This window comes from Prosopis cineraria, unplaced genomic scaffold (genome assembly GCF_029017545.1).
Source record: "Prosopis cineraria cultivar Desert tree isolate PC_DT_omini unplaced genomic scaffold, ASM2901754v1 PC12, whole genome shotgun sequence".
Lineage (NCBI taxonomy): Eukaryota > Viridiplantae > Streptophyta > Magnoliopsida > Fabales > Fabaceae > Prosopis > Prosopis cineraria.
In genome coordinates this window covers 6,112,854-6,134,978 of record NW_026555343.1, presented here as the reverse complement: position 1 = coordinate 6,134,978, position 22,125 = coordinate 6,112,854, and the positions used below count along the sequence as shown (strand labels likewise).

The 22,125-nt window shown below is 27.0% G+C and overlaps 1 protein-coding gene, 1 non-coding gene and 1 pseudogene across 2 annotated transcripts; 2 read left to right on the top strand and 1 right to left on the bottom strand.

The window, feature by feature from the left end:
- Window positions 1-1,683: 1,683 nt before the first annotated feature.
- On the bottom strand, window positions 1,684-5,048 carry LOC129288967 (UDP-glycosyltransferase 74G1-like). The gene is made up of 2 exons (XM_054925792.1): window positions 4,332-5,048; window positions 1,684-2,701 (listed from the first exon to the last, which is right to left on the bottom strand). The coding sequence occupies exons 1-2, from the start codon at window positions 4,989-4,991 to the stop codon at window positions 1,964-1,966; spliced, it is 1,398 nt and encodes a 465-aa protein (XP_054781767.1). The 5' UTR covers window positions 4,992-5,048; the 3' UTR covers window positions 1,684-1,963.
- A 5,500-nt stretch (window positions 5,049-10,548) lies between these two features.
- TRNAV-UAC (transfer RNA valine (anticodon UAC)) lies at window positions 10,549-10,621 on the top strand. Its single transcript has one exon. It is a non-coding gene; the product is annotated as a tRNA-Val (tRNA).
- A 7,284-nt stretch (window positions 10,622-17,905) lies between these two features.
- LOC129289016 (transcription factor AS1-like) lies at window positions 17,906-18,453 on the top strand (annotated as a pseudogene).
- Window positions 18,454-22,125: the final 3,672 nt, after the last annotated feature.

The following is a 22,125-nucleotide window of genomic DNA, read 5'->3' as shown; positions in this document are numbered from 1 at the left end:
CCATTAAATGTTGAGCAATTCATTCAACCATACTTTAAATAAAATTGTCTTCAATAAAAAGATACATTACATATAAGTAATAAATAAAAATTATACAATTCATATTCAAGAGAGGTAATATTCTCAGCTTCAAGCGGGTAAGCACAATATTGAGGTGATAATTGTTACATTACATTATGGGTGTATTTGAATTAATGTGGATTCAGATTCAGATTTAGATCAAATTCCTTATTTAAATATACAAAAATTAATATATTTAGATTTGATTCAAGTACAAATCAATTTTTTATTTTGTTTTCTTTGTAATTTCAAATTTCATTTATATCCTAATCATTTAAAATTTTAATCACTTCAAATTTTTTATTCTTTTCATGTTTTTACTATTAATGCCTTTATGAACTTTTTTATATTTTTTATATCTCATCGATTAAAATTTAAAAAATATAGGTGAACTAATTACTTTCAATTTTTCATTTTCATTTCAGATCTCAACTCATCTCTTTTATTCATTTGAAATTTTTAAACTACCAAATAAATAATTTAAAAGTGAGATTTGAAATATGTAAAATTCAAAGTCAAATCCACCATACCTATATTCTTTTAATCAATCAATCTCCTTACCTGTAATCAAAGAAGCTCTTAATTTTTAATAAAGAAACTCACAACCTTGGCATTCCATTCATTCCAATTACATATATATCATTCAAACAAGTAGAAACAAATTCCTGTTTATCTTCCCACATTCATCATAGTTCATTCTCTTTATTTTGATTACCTTTCACTCAATGTGCAATAACGCAATGGAACTATGTAGTACCAAAGAAGAAGAATAAGTAAATTACAACAATCTAGTATATGGTACGACCAAATATTACGTATTAAAGCATCAATTGATACTACAAATTTAAAACCTGAAATCTTAAGGATAATCAAATTCATTTTACTTCAGTCAACTGCTAAATTGTGATCTTTTAGAATTCTCGATTATGAAATTTTTGTAGAGTTTAGAAAGAGAAAAAAAGAACATGTTGAGTGTGAGACGAAAAAAGAAGGTAGGATAAAATGACAATTAAGTACCAAAGGAATGAATTAATGACAATTATGTTCTTGATAAAAAAAATTTTAAAACAAGTTGCAAATATGGATTCAAATAATTGCAAATTCAAGAGTTCTAATTGTCAATAAAACATTTAAATTCTAAATGTTTTCTTCCCAATTTCTTAATAGAGAGGGGGAAATTAACCCTTTTTTTTGGATAAGAAGAAAAATAAGAAGGAATTAAAACTAAGAAGGAAAACTCCTAAATAGTAAAAAAATATTATTTTGAAAATTTCCCCTCCTAATTTCTTCCCACTTTTCCTCTCCATCCAAAAATGGAAAAATTTAGTTTTGGAGGAAAAAATTTATGTTTTTTTCTTGTACTTTCCTCCCTTAGTTTTCTACCATCTTTATTTTCCTCCCATTCCAAATGGACAGTACAACTTCCTAGTCAAGATTTGTATATGATCTTGATGCAGCATGAAGATGGGGAAAAGGAGAAGGGAAGAGAGGAAAAGAGAACGGAGAAAATTAGATAGAAAAGAGAAACTCATAGGAGAGATAAATTGCATTGATAGTAATTCTTGTTCAATAAAAGCCATGTATAAAATAAATGTGTTGAGGCACTATTTATTATGCCTTAATCTAACCTAGCTAGAAATTAAATATATGTGATAATATTCTAAAAAATTTAAAATTAAAATGTAAATATTCTGAATTATACCAATAAATGCAAATATCCTAAAATAATCTAAAAAAATAACCTAGTAATATAAAATATTGCATTTATTCAAGCCAAATTAAAATATAAATATATATATATATATATAACAGATTATTCTAACAAAATAAAAATAATCATAAATCTAATTAATCTGATATCTCATCAGATCCATATGTACCCTAGAAGCCTAGGGTTAATCAGTTAATTTTTAAAAGGGATCAAGCTATCCTTAAATTCCTCAATGTTGTTCCAAGAACTTCCACCATTGTTAACAGCTTTCGTAGCCAAATTCTTCCATTTGATGGCATTATTTTTCACTTCACTTCTTCCTTCTTCTTTCATGATTTCCCTTATACTTTTCTTCAATGCTTGTCTTCTCACAATCCCTTTCTCATCAAATTGAACTCTCACGCCTACCTTCCAAACATCCTTGATAATCTTTGCATTGGTCCTTTGATCACTCCAAAGAGGCATAAGCACCATTGGGACTCCTAAACTCAAAGCCTCCAACGTTGAATTCCAACCACAATGTGTTACAAAGCATCCTATAGCCTCATGTGATAGGACTTTGAGTTGGTGGCACCATGGGACCACCAAACTTTTCTGTGTTCTTCTCGGAAAGTTTGAGGGAATTTTAGATTCTTCAGATTCTCTCACTACCCACAAAAAGGCGACTTCACTATCTGTTAGACCCCAAGCCAGTTCTTCCATTTGTTCTTCGTTGATTGATACCATAGTCCCTAGTGACACAAAAACAACTGTTTGTTTTGGCTGATTATCTAACCATTTTGTGCATTCTTCACTCTTGAATATGGCAAATCCGTAATCTTCTTCATCTTCAACTTTTTTGTTATTAGTATTATTGGTCAAGAACTTGTAGGGTATGGTTGGTCCAACTGTCCTCAACTTTGGCCAAATCTTTCTCATACAATCTGCCACCTAAAACCATTTTTTAAATTAAATTAATAATAATTTCCTCTCAAGAAAAATAAAATCTATAGCAAGAAGCTTGTATAATTCAAATGTTCTTAAATAATATATATATATATATATATGTTTATGACCTACTCATATATAAAAATCGAGAGATAGCTTATTAATTGAATTTATTAGAATTATAGGCTTTAATCTACAAAACAGAATGAAATATAAAAGAGAATGGAATAGAATAAATAATTTTGTAAATAATAGATGTCTTTTTTTTATTTTAATTCGAAAATAATAGAAAGAATTAGGTTCTGTTGAATGATGATAAGTAAGTGTAATAGGTATATATTACCTATCTCAATGTTATATAATGGAAGAGAATTTCTTAAATTTCTATTGGTTATACCAAATATTTTTAAACAATATAGAATAAACATAGACATCAAGTAATGAATTGTACTGCCTTTCAGTTAATTTTTTTTTTAGGAAAATCATTTTACAACGTGCTCTTCTTAATACACAAAGATTAGGTGAGTTAGGTCCCGAAGTCTCACCAAGGTCAAGACATATCTTTAAACTCAAAGAGCACTTACAGATATACTTATGATTTGATCTCATAATCTTATGGGTTATGAACCAAATCCTTACCAATTTGATCAACATTTATTGATAGCTTGCTCTTCATTTTTAATAATTATTTTTCATCAAAAAATTTTAAATAGGCTATAATTAGAAAATTATTTTGAGAAAATTCAAAATACCGCATCTGATTATTAGGAGAGAGCCACGTGATTTTTGAGATTGTGTAACTAATAGGTTTACATTCAATGCTTGTTAAATACCGCATGCCCATCACTGTAAAAACATTTGAATAGTCCAATTTAGATCAGACCGTCCATATTTACACAGTTCAAACTGTAGTTTTTATACGATAAATTTATTTCTTAAAGAAAATGACACTTGTAAATTTTTTTATTTAAATTATATATGTATCTATTAACAAAAAAATTATTTAAAATATAAAAATAAAATTAGATTAAAAATATATCAGGTTGACGATGAATAAGCATAGACTGTACTCCCCTAACAAAACCAACGCAGAGATTGAGTAAACATTAATAGGAAAAATAAATAAGATTGAATAAAATATTGGCCTATAAACTATAAGTCAAGAAATGTCTAAAACCCTAAATTCATTTTTGATACAATGTTTCCCTTAAATTTTTGAAAATGCTACAATTTAACTCTTATCATTAACAAAAGTCAATTTAAATCATTAGTTGATAAGAAAATAATATAAAAGGATCACAAAAATTATAGGAATTGACCAAAAAAATTACACTAAAAGATTCAAAAATTACATAAAAGAACCACAAATTTTTATTGGTCATTTTTTGTAATTTTTTATGCTTTTTTATTATTGTTTAGTCAACTAACTGTTAAAATCAGCTTTTATTGATGATAAGGGTTAGTTTCACACGTTTTAAAAGTTGAAGGATAACATTATATAAAAAATAATATTAGAATCTTAGATGCTAACTTATAATTTAAGAGACAATTTTCTTTTTTTATCCGGATAAATAAAACTCCATAATAAAAAAGCAGATTTATTAATTAAGGACCAGTAGTTGCTTGCATGTACCTCAATTTCCAGCTCGTAGAATGAATTGCAGAGAATCCAATCAGCTTCTTCAATGTTTGAAAACTGACCCACCACCAAATCAAGCACAGCACTTCCTGGTTCATATTCATACAAGAAACTTGGCATATCCCAAGGCTCAAAACATGTCAACCCAGGAAGAGAAATATTTTCATCTTTTACCAGTGGAAGTTTTAGCTTTCCCATGTTTACATGGTAATATATACTATCCACACAAATGTTCTGAGTCAGAAAACTCACCCCAAGTAATCCTAATTTCCTCGAAACTTCAAGAGCCCAAGTCAAGAATGAATCATAAACGATACAGTCAACAGGCTTCCCTGTTTCATTAAGCTTCTCAATGAGCTCAATCAGAGTCTGTGTCCCTACTTCCCGAAGCCGATCGTAATAGTTGACCTTCCGCCTCACTGCTTCATTAATCCCACCGTCGTCGAACCCATCGGAGATAGTCTCGACAGCTATATTGGAACCGGGAAGCTTGTGTAACTTGTTGCAGAAGAAGCGAGTAGAGACGAGGGTTGCACTGATTCCTCCATCTTGAAGACGCTTGGAGAACTCGAGCATAGGGTTTATGTGACCTTGAGCTGGATATGCCAACACCACACAGTGAGCTGATCTTCTTGCTTCAGTTTCACCCTCCATTTTTGCCTCTGTGAGGTCTAGCTATTTCTCAGAAAAGTGAGAGGTTTGTGTGTGGCGGAGATTTATTGCTCTGGTTATATAGGATGTTTGGATAAGTCAATAAATAACAAAGACGTGCGGATGAGGAATAGTTACTGGTGCTTTAAAAAAAAATTATTATATTATTTCCCATCCCCATTTACTCCCACTTTAAAAGGTGGCTGGATATTTTAAAATATAAAATATTTTGATTAAAAATAAAATTTTATTAATGATATTAGGTTTAATATTATATTATTTTTATTTTAAATTATAAGATACTTTTGAATAAAGTCTCATACATTAATAAAATTTATTAAATATACTCAACAATTTTATTTTTTAAAAATAAAAATATAAAATTTTAAAAATATATTTTACTTAATATATTGAAAAGAGAGAGTGATAGAAATTAAATAGAGTGTATAATATTTGAATATGTGTATTTTATAAAACTTAAATATTCTTAAAGTATCTTTTATATTAGGAAGTCAAATTTCTTTAAAAGTATTTTATAATTTGGGATGGAGGGAATATTACTCTCCCTCTTTATTATATTTTGTCCCTCTATTTAATGTTTTACAAATATAGTAATATTAAATAGAGGGTTTTTTTTTTTTGAAAATTTAATGAAGCTTATTAGTATATGTATTTTTTTTTTTTAGATTTCCCATAACTATCCCCTACTATTGGAGGTAATCATGTTCGAGAGATTGTTGGATATTAAATGTGAACACCTCTTTCAATAGAAATTTAAACCTTAGTTAAGCACGCTATAAGATACTATTACCTTCTACTTGATCTAATTCCCCTTGGTTTAGCATTTTTAATTTTGCCAAAACTGACACTACAAAAAAAAAAAATTGGTAGCAAAGTCATCGTTAAAAGTAAAATTTTAGTGATGACAAATTAAAATCTATTTTAAAAGTTTACTTTTGACTGTGATAATTTGTCACCTTTAAAAATATACTTTTATTAGAGACAATTAAATGTCATTGTCAAAAGTATTTTTATAAAAATTAATTTAAAAATTAAAAATAATTTATATAATTCACTTTTGTTTCGAACTTTTGTTGCCACTTAAAGTATTTTTATAAAAAATAATTTATATAATCCACTTCAAAATTATTTTTTAAAAAAATAATTTATATAATTACTTTTAGTGATAACATTTGTCTCCACTAAAAATATTTTTAAAAAATTAAATATAATTTTAAGTTATATGAAATAATTTATAAAATTATATTTTAAATTATTAAAAAATTAGTATGAATTATTTTAAAAATTTAAAATTAAAAAATCATTCAAAAGATATTTATGAAATTAAATATCTGATTTTATATGCAAAATTATAAATAAAGGAAAAACATAATTTTAGTTCTCCACACTTTACTTGTATTTTTTTTATAGATATGATCCATGCACTTTTTTTATGTTTTAAGTCCCTACAAGTTTATTTTTTTTGTGTTATGAATCCCTCCAATGTCCCTACATTTTATTCATTTAGGAATTCAAAATGCTAAAAAAATAAGTGTAGGGACCTATAGTAAAACGCAAACAAAATACAGGAATTTAAAATTATATTTTTAAAAAAATAAATGATATATAAAATCATGAAATAAAAAAATAATAATCAAGATGTGCTAAGTTTGATTGTTAAATTATTTCTAATTTTGTATCATTCATAATTTTTTTTAAGACATATATAGTTCATATTTTTTTTAATAATTATGTTATTAAGCTAGTATTTTAATATGATAAATTATAATTTTAATAGATTATTATTTTTAATATTTATCACCATAAAAAACTATTATCAACAATTATTATAACGACTTTTAATAAAACTTTTAGCGTGTCTTTTTGGACTTTTGTCACTTTTAGCGTGTCTTTTGAACTTTTGTCACTGTCAAAAGTTTATTTTTTTGTAGGCATGCTTTATAAACTGGGAGAGCATTTAAAAAAAATTGTAACTTTCGAATCATATCCTTGTTGAAAGTGATAAATCACCTGGCCATCTGCACAATGCTTTCTCAAGTAAAAGCAAGATAGGAAGACTATTTCAACTTTTTGGTTCAACACCATATAATAAAGATGACCTTTTGTGTTTGTAAAATGATCCCTCCATCACATTTTATAAAATATTTTAAAACAAATTAATATCTTAAAATATAAATAACTTTAATAAAAATAAAATTTTATTAATAATATTTTTTTAATATTAACCTTTTCATATATTCTCTTTCTTTAATATTCTTTTATCAATGAAGTATTAAATGAAGGATATTTTTACAATTTTATAATGTTATCTTAAAAAATTAAGGTTATAAAGTATATTTAATAAATGTTGTTGATATATAAAATTTTATTTAAAAATATTTTATAATTTTAAATGAAGGAAGTACCTTGTAAGTAAGACTGGGACGAGTGAAATATATTATAATTAAGTTGTTGTACGTAAGATTTGACTTTCGGTATAACTGAAGGTTTGGTGTCAAACTCCAAGACGGATCTCCATCCTAATGTTGAGTGAGCATGAAGAAACATGATTCTCCTGGTTGAAATTGAATTACCTACGTAAATGTATTCATTTATTTATGTCGGAAAACCAGTTAATTAAACTTAGATCTTTCCTATTTAATAAACCAGTTAATTAAACTTAGATCTATCCTGTTTAATCATTCATGTATTTAAAATTAAAAGAGAGTGAGAAAAATTGAGAAAATTATAATTAATTAGGTTCTTGATAAAATTTTAAAAAAAATTGTTGTAAATATCTATTCAAGTAATTATAAATAAAAATCTTAAATACACTCTAATAGTTACACTTGAAATTTAAATATCTTATCTATAATTTAGATTTTTAAGTTCACATTTGTTTAAAATTGATATATAAAATTTATTTTTTAAAAAAAGATTATTGAGAACTTGAACGTTATTAATTTGAAGTTTTGAGATCTAGTTATCATTCTCTCAAAAAATAAGGCTTTTGAGATCCACGTTTCATTTTATCTTCAAGCTTAAATAAGAAACAGGAATATTCTTCTGAATTGTTTATATAAAAATATAAAGAAAGACCATAATCATTTACCTCTATAATTTTATTAGATTTTTTTTTTTTAGTCTTTGTAGCTTTGTTAGCTTTTGCTTATATAAAAATACTAACACAAATTATAAGGACCTGAGTAACAAATCTCGTCTAATTTTGCTGAAACTATATATAAGTATTAAAAATTATAAAAATTAAAAGCAAAACCTAATGAAATTATGAGAATCGATTATTGCATTTTTCCAAACATAAAAACGGGTCCAACCTCCAACCTTCTTCCATCGTTCGCCTATACGTTTTATTTATGATAATGAAATGTGGGGTTTCTATCTCCGTCTCATAAATTAATGAAATGATTTGTCTCCTTCTCACATTCTTTGAAAAAATTGTGGAATATGTAATTCCACGCCTCTTTCAAAGAAAAGAAATATAAATAATATTTAATGAATGTTTGGCAGTGGAGGAGGATTTGAATTATAACTTTTTTATTATTTCACTGGTTTGAAGCACATTAACACTATAAAAAAATCAACAAAAATTTGTAAGTTTGCTCGTATTAATTGCATGAGTGAGAAGCTGATAAGTTATATTCGAAAAACATGAAACTAAAAATTTATTTGAACTGGAACAAAATTGGAAGATAGTTATATATATACCTATTCTAGAAAGAATGCCATCATATAGCTTATTTCTTTCAAAGAATATAGAATTATAAGTGTATATATATAAATGTGACACACCAGCATTTCACATCGGATTTTTTAAAAATTAATTGATTGATTTATTATTATTATTATTATTATTATTATTATTATTATATATAATAAATATCTCTACACCCAGAATGGGGAATGACTATAACATGTGAGAGAGAGAGAGAGAACTAATTATTAATTATAAAATATAATGACAGCTGGGTTGCTGTGGTCTGGGACTATAAAGATCAGGCAGCCTGCCACATGACTCGTGAGTCTGGATGATCATATTTAATCAATATTTGTAAAACCAGAGTAAATATTGAACCAAAAGATCAACGAATTCACAATTCGTATGATTCAAGTTGGTTGGATCAATAATTAAATTAATATATAATAATTAAATTAAAAATTATATATATATATAATAATTTAAATATAAAAAATAAATATGAAATTGCTACTTAACTTAAAAAAATTAAATATTTCAAGTTTATTATGCTTAACAAATTATTTGATACAACATAATATCAAACATTAAAAAAAGTGATCATTTCCTAAAAAAATTGATAAAAAAATAATTTTTTTGGAACAGTTTGGTTCTTAAAAATCAGATCTAATTTTCTGCTTAATTTCAGTTTCCGGTCTAAAATGGCCCAACCTAACTCAATCTCTAAAATAATTTTTACATATTGACTAAACCAAAATTCAGAGCGGTTGATAGTCAAACCGTCTGAATTGGTCCGGTTTTCAAATTACTGTATTTAACAATGTTTAGAAAAGTTAATGGATATACGGATTGACTTGCATGTATAGCTTTTGGTAACAATTTTGATATTAAAAATTTTGATGACCTTATATATTTTGATATGATTTGATTTTTTTTTCTTGCACAGTTCTCTGTTACCTTACATTCAAAAGAAATGTGAGGTTCCATCACCGTCTTATAAATTAAGGATCTAAATTTAAATATATGTCGAATATTTTAGTCCACGTTTCTGAAAAGAAATATACATATTATATATATATATATATATATTTAATGAATGTTAAGCACTTGAGGATTTGAATTATAATTTTTTTTATCATTTTTATCATTTCTACTAGAACCAAATAAGGGTTGAAAATACAATATATTATGTTATCAAAAATTTAAAAATAAATGAATAAAGCTTTCCCATATTAATTGCACGAGTGAGAAGCTTATGAGTGGCTTTTTTTTTTTTTTGGTGAAAGAGGTGATTAGTTACATTCGAAAAGCATAAAAACCTTTTGCTCAAAAAAAAAAACATAAAAACGAATAAATTGAACCCGAACAAAATGAACAAATGGTCATATATACCTTTTCTTAAAAGAATGTCACCATATAGCTTATTTTTAATTTTTATAGAACTCTATAACGTAAGTATATATAAAAGTTTGCCACACATTTCATGTAGAAATTCTGAAAAATTAATTGATACTCTTTTCGTTTAAAAATATAAAATATTTTTAACTGAATCTCACCCTTTAATAAAGTAATTATTTATTTTTAAACTAACACTATTTTTTTATATTTACTCATATTAAATACTTTACAATAAATATAAAGTCATTTATCATTAAAAATATTTAAAAAATAATAATAATTACATTTTAAAAAAATATTTTTAAACAAGGAGAGTATATAAGCATCTTTAAAATACCTCTACCCGGCCATCATAACGGGGAAAAACATGCGCGCATGAGAGGAAAATGATGATAAAGACAGCGGAGAAATGAGTATAGTAGGATTGATAAAACACCAAGACCACTGGTTGCTGTGGTGTAGTGGTTATCACGTTAGTCTTACACACTAAAGGTCCCCAGTTCGATCCTGGGCAGCAACACGTGCCGGTCTTTTTCTTCGTGCTGGGAATAATTTCTAGATCTCCTAATTGGTTTTTTTGAAACAAACTTAAAGTATCAAAATATATAAAAACTTTATACAGTCAATTGTAACCCTAACATTTCAAGCTTATTTAAGCTAGCCAAATACCTGAAATTAGTGTTTTTAATTTTTATATTATTTTATTACTAATAAATAAAGAATTAAATATACAGGCTAAGTTTATTCGAATTTGAGATTGTTCTGAATTTTTTTTAGCTTATTTGGACAACTCAAATTAACTTAGAGAAGAAAAAAAATTCTAACCTCGCAAGTTTAACTCTAAATTTTTTTTTTGAATTTATTTATACTAATCCCATCTGAATTATGACTCTAATATTTTCTGTTGCTCGCCTAACTTTCTGGTTGGTTGGTCTATAGGCTTTCTCTATCTCACCCACGTGGAAAGTTAGTGGTCACATGGCTTTTTCAGAAGCATTGATGTTTGATTGAGAAATGCGTACAAGTTAGCCAAAAAAGAGAAATGCGTACAACAAACCATCAAATGTGTGTTAATTGTTATTCCTCAACAGGCCAGTTGTTCAATACGAAACGTTTAAAATAACCCAATGGAACAAACAATATATATATATATATATATATATCATGGTTAAAGCCAAGAAAATTTCTACTATTTCTATATAATATTTTAATATGTAATATAATAATATATTAATTCAATTGTACCATCTGAATATTAAATTGTACACCAATATTTTGACCAATTTAATGATAATATTGATTAAGTTTTTCTTAATAGTGTAACTTGGTAGGACAGTCCTATAAGTTATGAATTGGAGCATTTCTAAACAGAACCTAGCACCAAGTTCAATCCAAAACAACAAGAATCGCTCTAAAACTAGCAAATCAACTAAACATCAAGTGAATCAAATCAGGAATTAAATAAAAGATGAATTAAAAAAACTCAAATTAAATTAAATTAAATTAAACTACACAAGTGAAAGCGAATAATGACGCTCTAGGATATGCCACCACCCACATGGGATGCGTCATATGCAATGGATCTTTATAAATATGACATAGCCAAGACTCAAACAAGCTATAGGCTATTTCCTATAGTTGGAATACCAGAATATTCACAGGGCTTGCTTATGGTTGTGGATTCAGATTTAGAATTTTACTTACTTGATTTGGATGAGCCTCTTCAATTAAAGGAGTTATTACTTTCCTCCACGGATTTTTCTACTCATTTTCTTCTCAACTATGAGCATATTGCTTGAATTTTCAACTAATATAAAAAAAGATAAATAAGCAAATCACTTCCTAAATTTTAGGTTCCATAGCATCATAAATATTCTGAACTTATTTATTGTGCAAATTATATTATCCCATCAACTTTTAAAAATGATATAATTTAATTTTTGTCATTAATGAAAGTTAATTTTAGCTATTAGTTGATTAAAAAGTGATAGAAAAGGATCAAAAAAATTGTTGCCCCTTTTTAGTATTTTTTTGGATCATTGTCTATAATTTTTGGGCCTTTTTTGTACTTTTTGAAGTTTTTTTCTATTATTTTGAAGTCTACTAACAGTCAAAATTAACTTTTGTTAACAGCAAAGACTCGATTGTATTATTTTTAAAAGTTAAGAAAATAATTTACAGAGTAAATGAGTTCATGATTTATAGTGCTATTGAACTTAAAATTTAGGAGGTAATTTGTGTATTTATCCAAAAAATAATTAATAACATTTTAATTTATGTATAATTTTTTCCAAACAAATGCTTGGGGAGAAACTTCACCCACATGCATGCATACTCCTTTTTTTTAATTCCTTAAACTTATTTCTTTAATTTATATGTGGACATATCTCTTATGTATGTTCTGTCAACTAGTTGTCTTTATTATTGGTAAAAAAAACTATTTGTATTTATTAATTTTTTAAGCAATATCTTTTTAATTTAGTTGCAATTTGGCTACCAAAAGTGCTTGTCGCCAACTCATACACAATTTGATCAATAACTTGTTATCAGTTAAATGACCATTTCGGTAATTTAACATCATTTGAAATCATAAAGTGACAAATATTTTAAAATATATATAATAATAATATCTTATTATTATATTTTAAACTGATCATGAGAATTGTATACCTGTATGTAAAACACCACAAAAAAAAAACAACGAATGAGCAAATTTCCATCACTAATCTATTACTAATCCATTGCTAAATTAGTGATCGAATTTAGCCACCAAATGTTCTATCATTAAAATTCTATCATTATTCCATCACTAATCTGTCATAAATAATTCAGTCACGGGATTTACTAATGAGAAATTTTGTCGCCAATTTTCATGGTATCTTATTTCAATTTAGTGATGAAATTTAGGATATAAAATTCTATCACAAAGCTTTCCATCATAATTAAGTCACTAATTCCATTATAAATTATTTTTAATTTAATTTTATTATTTATAATATATATTTATATATAAATTATTATTATACTATAAATAAATAATTTAAAAATTATAATTTAAAATAAATTATTATTTTAAATTATTTGTATATTATTAATAATAATTTAAATTGTATACTTAATTATTCTTATTTGAAAATAAAAATAAAATGATAATATTCATAAATAAAAATTTAAAAATTCAAAATATTATATATTATATAGATACAAATTATAATATAATATATAATAATAATAAAATACTTTTCAATTTAATATTAAATTTATTATCAAAAATTATTTTAAAATAAGATATAATAGAAATAGTTATTATTTATAAGCTAATTTTTTTATATTAATAAACAAAAAATAATATATTTATTAATATATATGTGTGGTTAAATATTATACTCTCTTTGTTAAAAAATATAATGTATTTTTAATTGAATCTTACCTCCAATAAATTAGTTACATACTTTCCAACTAACCTTATTTTTTTATATTTACTCCTATTAAATACCCTATAATAAATATAAATTTATTATCAATGGGGACACTTTTGAAAAAAGGCAATGATTATATCTCAAAAGACTATAAATACCTTACATTTTCTAATATCCAACTCCTCAAAAAATATCTTACATTTTAAATGAAAGGAGTATGTATTTAATTCATTAGTTAAGATTAAAGATTTCTTTCAACTGAATTGGCAATAACATAGGCATAAAGGCACTAGGGGTGTAAGGTTGTAAGTTTGAGCTTGATCAAGGCACTTTGAAAGTAATAATATTTAGTATGACAGTAAAAAATGATGTGATGATGATGTGGCAATGAAGTGGCACTGGTTCATGGGGTGACGAGGCAATGGTAAGGTAGCATTGGTCCACTAGGATAATATGGTAATGATATTTTGATCAACCTAAAAATTAGTGATGAAATAAATCAGTTAGAATTTTGTTATAAAGTTAAAATAGTTTATTCTTATTTAGTAATAAAAATTTTTTATCATTATTTCTTCATTGATTAGTGAGTACTTTTATAGATGAAAGTATTTCCCTGCTAACTCATTTAATGATAAAATTTTCATTTATTAACTATAAAAGCTATTTTGTCACAGTAAAATAAACATATTTAAATGAAGTTGAGTCCAAGTTGAAAAAGTTGCTCGATAAGTATGCGTCATAAAAGTGGAGCCTCAAATATCATATCAATGTACTGGCTCAAAAAAATATATAATATCAATATAATCAATCTAAGAAGTAGTGTTAAAAATAAGAGTTGCACTTAAAAATTTTATTTAAATTAAAATTTAAGCTTAAAAAATAAAATATTTTAAAATAATTGAGCTTTTAAATTCGGCCTTTATAAATTTTAAAAAAAGAAGCTCGAGTCCAAACAACCTTAAAAAGCAATGGATATATTAAATAATAAAAATATTTTTTTTTTTTAAAACCCACAACATTGATTTGGAGTGCGCAAGTGAGCATAGCCTCTTAAGAGGTCTTTACTCTATTACCCTAAGTTTGACCATGCTTGAATCTAACTTAATTGAATAATTATATCAAAAATAAAAAATATCTTTGTCAAAAATAAAAAAAAAAGGGACTATTCATAAGTTACAATAAATAATAAGATTTTAATGAATGTTTGGCACTTGGAGATTTGAATTATAATTTTATATTATCGTACTCTCTCCGATACTATTTTTATATAAGACATTTTTTTCCATAATTTTTACTAAAACTAAAGAAGGGTTGTTGAAAACATATTATCACATAAAAAAATCAACAACATTTTTAGTTTGCTTATATTGATTGTATATTTGTATGAGTGAGAAGCTGATAAGTTACATTGGAAAAACATAAAACTAAAATCTTGAACTGAAACAAAATTGGAAAATAGTTATACATACCTTTTCTAGAAAGAATGTCATCATACATCTTACATCTCTAAAAATATTTGAAAATTAATTGATTTATAATAAGTATCTCTAACATATCTCTACACAGAGGAGGGGGAATCAGTATAACATATGAGAGACAGAAAGGGGGCAATAGAGAACTAATTAATTATAAAATATTGTGACACCTAAGTTGCTGTGGTTTGAAATTATAAAGAAGGTTAGGAATTTGTCATATAAGATTGGCAATCACCTTCAACTATATATTTAAATAAGCTAATAAATATTCAAATTGACTTATATATCAAGCTTCTAGTGACAATTTGATATTAAAATTTTTGTAGATCTAACTTAGACAACAAAAAACCATATATTTTGATATGACTTGATTTCTTTTTCTTGCACAATTCTCCATGATCTTGCGTAAAAAAAAAGTGAGGTTTCTATCACCGTTCTTAAATTAAGGATCTAAATTATTAAAAATTTGTGGAATGTGTAGTTCCACGTTACTGAAAAGATATATATATATATATATATATAAAATAAATGTTAGGCACTTGAGAATTTGAATTATAATTTTTTATTTTTATATTCTGTCTAATTTTATTTATAAGACATTTTTATCATTTTTACTAGAACCGAACAAGGGTTGAACAAATCTGAAAGAAAAAAAAAAAAAAAAGCTTGCCCATATTAATTGCATGAGTGAGACTGTGAGAAGCTGAGGATGAGTTCCATCCGACAAACATAAATCCAATATATTGAACCGGAAAAAAATGAAAAAAAAATGGTTATACATACCTTTTCTAGAAAGAATGTCACCATACAGCTTTTTTTTTTATTTTATTAAACTATAAAATTTAAGTATATATAACATTTCACAAACGTGGAACTACATATTCCAAAAATTTTAGATCCTTAATTTATAAGACGGTGATACAAACCTTACATTTTTTTAATTTGCAGAAATCAAGTCATGTTAAAATATGAGATTTTTAATTTGCAGCCCAAGGTGAATCATCAAAACATCTTAATATTAAGATTGTTACTAGAAACTTGATAGGCAAATCAATCCATACATTTATTAGTTTTTACAAACATATAATTGAAGGTGATCATCTAGTTTTACATGGTAAGATATCTTCTTTATCGTTTCAAACCACAGTAACCCAGCTGTCGCAATATTTTATAATTAATTAGTTCTCTATCTCTTTCTGCTCCCATTATGTTATACTCACTATTATATATCAATTAATTTTAAGATTTTTGAAGAAATAAGCCATATGGTGACACCATATATATCTCGAAACAGATGGTCGAATTATTGGGATGTCATGATTGCTCGTCAACCCATACTCTCATAGAAAATTGATGATGTTGAGCATTGTGCCCAATCTAAGCCATCTGTCTCGAAGGATGGGGATAAAACCAAGCACGTTTAATTAAATAATTATTCTAACCACTGTGTGAAACTTCTAGAAGGAGGCTACATTACATGAATTTTCAAAACGCTCTACAGTGAATTCCTACTTATCCATGATCATGTAAATCCAATCATGCTCGATGACATATCACAGTCATATACTTAATCAACACATCACGTGATCAATCTTACGCTTATTTGTTATATTCACATATTCATACTTAATTTATTTATGTGAACACTATATTTTATTCAGATATTTTTTAAATTAATAAAAAATAATAATAAATAACCAAAAAAATATATAAAAGTACAAAAATAAAATTTAATCATTTTAGGATTATATTTTTAAAAAAATAATTAATAAAGGTTTAATTTTATTTTATCCTGGATAATCTTTGTTGATTAAGATTTTATTTCTTTAGTTCATTAAAATAATCAAAAAAAAAATATAAAAATACAAAAATAAAATTTAATCCTTTTTAGGATATATTTTTTAAAAAATATTGTTTAATCTAAAATTAAATTTTGAAGTCCCTTAATCCAATTTTTGAAATTAATAAACATAATTTAAAAAAAGAGTTATTAAAAATTAAAATATATAAACAAAGTTTGGTCCTTCGTTCGTGCACACGTTACAGCATAAAGAAAAAAAAATAAAAACAGTACACACGAAACACAGAAGGAGAGCAGAAAAGCAGAGTAGACACACACACACGAACACTTTCGATTGGACCAGAATGGAAGGGAAGTAGAAGAATTTAACCATCAAATTTGGTCCTTCATTTGTGTGTCATGCACGTTACAGCACAGAGAAGAAAAGAAAAAAAAACAGCACACACGAAACACAGAAGGAAAGAGGGAGCAGACTCGGCCACATGTAAAGCAGAAAGTAGAAGAAAAATAGATGAAAAGCACATGGAGAAAAAGCATAGGAGATTAGATGCATGCATGCACAGCAAAGCAGAGCGAGAAAGGTGAAGCACGCAAACTCTCTCCTCACACACAAGCTCTTTCCTATTTTTGCTTTAAAAAGAGCACGAGAAAGAGCAGGAAATGGAGGAAAAAGAGAGCATGAGAAACAGAAGGAAAAAAAAAAAATAGAGCATAAAAGAGAGAAGAGAAACTGAGGATGTGGGAACAGAGCCAAAGACATAAATGGATGAAGAGAAGAGAGAAACTGAGTGAGAAGAGCACGAAAATAGAGCAAAAGAGAGAGACTAAGGAAGAGAAGAGAGAGATTGAGGAAGAGAAAAAAAAACAAAGAAGAATGAGAGAAAAATTGACGAGAAAACTGAAATAAAAACAGAGCATGGGAGGCAAGAATGAATGAGAAAGAGACGGAGGTAGAAAATAAAGAAAAAACAGATAGCATTTAGAACGGACGAGAGGACTTCTAAAGAGAGAGCACTGAGAAAAAAAACAAAGCATAGAAGAAGCCTGAACAAGAAAAGACGAAAAAGGGCAGGAGAACCGGACAAAAAAGAAGGAAGAAAAATGAGAGAACTGGAAGGAGTCAAGAAGGGGAAGAACAGATGAGAGAGGCTTTGAGGAGGAAGAGGAGAGTGAAAGTGTGAGACTATATGCAATGCGAGTGAAGCATATGCTAGCAAATTCCCCATCCTACCTCATGACTGCCTCCAATAGGGCATTTATTCTCATTAATGCACCAACTCCTCCATCAGCTATGCTTCTTTCATGGCTTTCTAACTCTAGCAGCACTTCAGCTATTAGGCCACCCTCGCTTTTTGTGACGCTAAGTCTCTCTCCCTTTACTGTGGTTGCTTCATCTCCATTTCCATGGTTACAACTTCAGAGAATGCCAAAGAATACTCCTCCTGTTATTCGAAATGCAACACCTCATGGAACTACTTCAGGTTTTGGTGATAACATGCTGGTATCTGAGCTTGATGAATACTGAAAAGTGCTGGAAGAGGGTCACCAGGCATGGTCATCACATAAGAAGGAAGCAGTATGGAGGTTAAGGCGAGTGGAGCTGCAGTTGGAGTCAGAGAAGATAGGGGCAATGATGGGGGCCACATTAGAATCATAGGCTGCTGCAACTCAAGGATGTAGTCAATGGCAGTTAAATCAGGTAAATTTTAAATCATGTCATCTCCCTTAATATGGATTCATTGATGAACATATATATTGATAGATGTTAAGAGTGTGGACTGATCCAGATGTATGTTTAGGCATTAAAAAAAATTCAGTAATTAAATATTTTATGTAGAATTTAGAACATATCTGAGAGGTGTTTGACAAAATAAAAAAAAGTCTGTGAGAATATTGTTGATAATTTATGGGTGATTGTGGTTTGAAGCCGTATCTATTATGGTTATGATCTTGCTAAAAGTTTATGCTAAAGTTGAATTTTTTTTAGAATACATCCCCAAGTCAAAAGAATAGTAATTGTCAAAATAGTTTATTTCTCTATTCTTTCCATTGCCTTTATTGCATGAATCGTTTAGCCAACCATAATATTATGCACCGACTACAAATGTAAATATTTTGATTATCTATTTATCGTGTGAGATTTTAAGAATCTCTACAGGCATTTAGAATAATTTCATACTATGTAAATAATAAAATTTTGTAGGTATGAGGATCAATCTTGTAGGTATTTATATGGGTTTCAAAGGCCCATTATTAAAATTAATTTTTTTTATAATAAATATTTAAATCTCATGTGAAATTTCAAAATCTTCGTAGAAAATTAAATTATTTTCTTATTGTGTAGGAGGATAAATCCTTGCAGATATTGTAATTCATAATTTATATGGTAAATAAATAAGCAAATTTATAAATAAAGTAAAAATATTTTTATAATTTTAATTAATTAAATTAATTTATTTAAATTGTAATCACATTATCAATTATATCTTTTAGTCACGTGAGATTTTTGAATCTCCGTAGACTTTTAAGATCATCATATTATCGTATGAGTCAATAAGACTCTGCAGATATAATGATCAAATTTTCAAAGAAATATATAAAATATATATTAATTTAAAAAATATATTTAAATAAATTTAATTCTTTTATCGTGTGAAATTTTGAAATCTTCGCAGATATTTAGGATAATCATATTACAGTATAAGCTAATAAGACTTTGCAGGTATGACGATTAAGATTTTTAAAAACATATATATACATGCTTAAACAAATTATTACTAACACTCAAAAATATAAATAAATTAAGTTATTAAATTCTTTTATAGTGTGAGATTTTGAAATATTTACAGATATTTAGAACGATTGCATTATTGTATGAGTCAATAAGGCTCTGTAGGTATAACAGTTAAATTCTCAATCATAAATATAAAATAATAATAATAATCTTAAACTCTTTTCTTTCCTTATTCCAAAAATTTAAAAATTGAGAAAATAATTAAATTAAATTACTTTTTGAAATTTAAAACACACACATCAAAAGTTCAGAAATTGTTTTATTTACAAAATGGTGACTTATTTCTAATTAATTTCTCTTCAAAAAAAATATTTTCACCAATAATTTTTTGAGCCTGAACTACATGAACTTTGATCCCCATCACAGGGTACGTAGGTTTAGAGTTGGATTTTAAGTCAAATCCTCCCTCATAAATAAATAAATATTTTCATTTTATTATTATTATTTTTTTTAAAACACGTGAATAAGAAAGGGATAATTAAAATAACTTCAAAACCATATTAATATAGCACAACAAATTTCAAGTAATCGTTTTGATGAATGGGTGTTTGGGGTGCCTAACACCTTCCCCACACTCAATCGATTCTCGAACCTATTTTCTATTTTCACAGACCATCTTTATCATCCTTTAACTGGTTTCCCAAGATTTACCTCAAAATCTTAGTAGAGACTCTTATTCCACCGGTTCCCACCCCAAAGGCTGGAATCCACTTGCGTGCCATCCGTGTCGCATTTTTCGAGTGCAACAATTTCATTTAGCCATTCACTCACTTCCATACGTACATATATTCACATGTTGATTTCATTGATCATAGGACAACATGCTTGCATAAACTACACACTTAATCACATAATAATCATACATAGCTCATAAGTACAAATATCAAACATATATTAAAATTTAACCCTGATTACCTTAACTCTTGATTTACCATACCAAGAGTAAAATTTGAATTCAAAGGGAGCTTCCTAAATGCACAAATGATGGCTCCAAAAGTAGTTAATCTACAATTAAAACTATTAAACATCATTAATGAGTAATTATTATTAATTAACCTTTAATCAAGGTTCCTAAGACCCCCTTAATGACGTTAACTATAAAACAACCTCATTTTTAACTTCTATTAGTTTAATATAGGTTACTTACCATGAAGATTAACTGTAAACTGCTCATTAACACCACTAATCAATATCATTAGCTTAACCCTTTATGTAGAAATGAAAATAAACATCCCAAGACTCCATTGAAGTCAAAGGGATGGGTAAAATTTGGTTTAAGGTTTGGAATTTGGCTTTCACAACTCAAAAAATCAAGAAATGCTTAGAGAGAGAGGAGAAGAGAAGATGAAGCTTATTTAGTGATTTGGTAGTTCAAAATAGATTCCAAACATCATCAAAACTAGCCCTAGTAGAGCACCCTTCACTTCCTCACTCACTATTCATTTTCCTCTTTCTTTCAAATTGAAAAACGTGACTTTAAAATTTAAAATATAATGCATTCGTCATGGCGTATTGTGCCATCCATCGTGATAGATAACACATAACAAAAACCGTAAGCCTATTAATTTGGGTCTAAAGTAGTCCAATATCTTACTAGACCACCATTCTAAGCTCCCTATAGGATCCACTAGACCCAAGTGACCATCCACTCATTATAATTAACTCTTAAAGACCTCAATTAATTAATTAAACTCCATTAATTAATCTAATTAATTTATTTAAATTTTGGGATGTTATATTAAACTCCATATGCACATGGGGTTCAAGCTGGACGCAGAGCTTAGGGATAATTAAATGAACTTTTCCTTAAGCACAAGCTTTAATTTGTTATTAAATTTTATAATAAAAAGATGTACTATAAGAAAACAAGAAGAGGGTTGGTGATGATTAATTTTGAAATGGTTAGTTATAAACAAGGATATTTTGCTCGTAAACATTATATTTGAATTCTCTCCATCCTCATTTATTAAAAATTAATCATTTTTTAAAATATGTAAATAGGCCAGCCCATAACTTGAGAGGGCCAGCTCATTCATTTTTGAGCCCTACTCATTTAAAGTCGATTAAGCATTGATGTACCCAAAATGCAAGTTTGGCTTTTCATTTAAACAGACTTAAACAAGATGGCCCCTTATAAGCTCAACCCATTTTTTGGCTCTAGTTTTCCTTAAAAAAATATAATAAAACTAATTTTGGCAACCTTACTTTCATAAAATCTTTCACATGTGAGTTAATCTTTGGATTAGAACCAACAAACGGGCAAGCTCAGCTCATATAAGCTCGGCCGTTATGGCCTTAGACACAAGCCCATTAACCATAAAATCAATCATTTTTTAAATTTGACCCTTATTAATTAGGCTCAGGCCGGCCTATTAGCCCTTTTTTATTTTAAACATTTAATTTTTAAAAATCAATTTTTATATATAATATTATATATTTTTTCTCTAAAATATAAATTATAATATTCAAAAATTAAAAATAAATAATATAAATTTAATTTTTAAAATTAAAAATATATTCTAAAGTGTACATTTA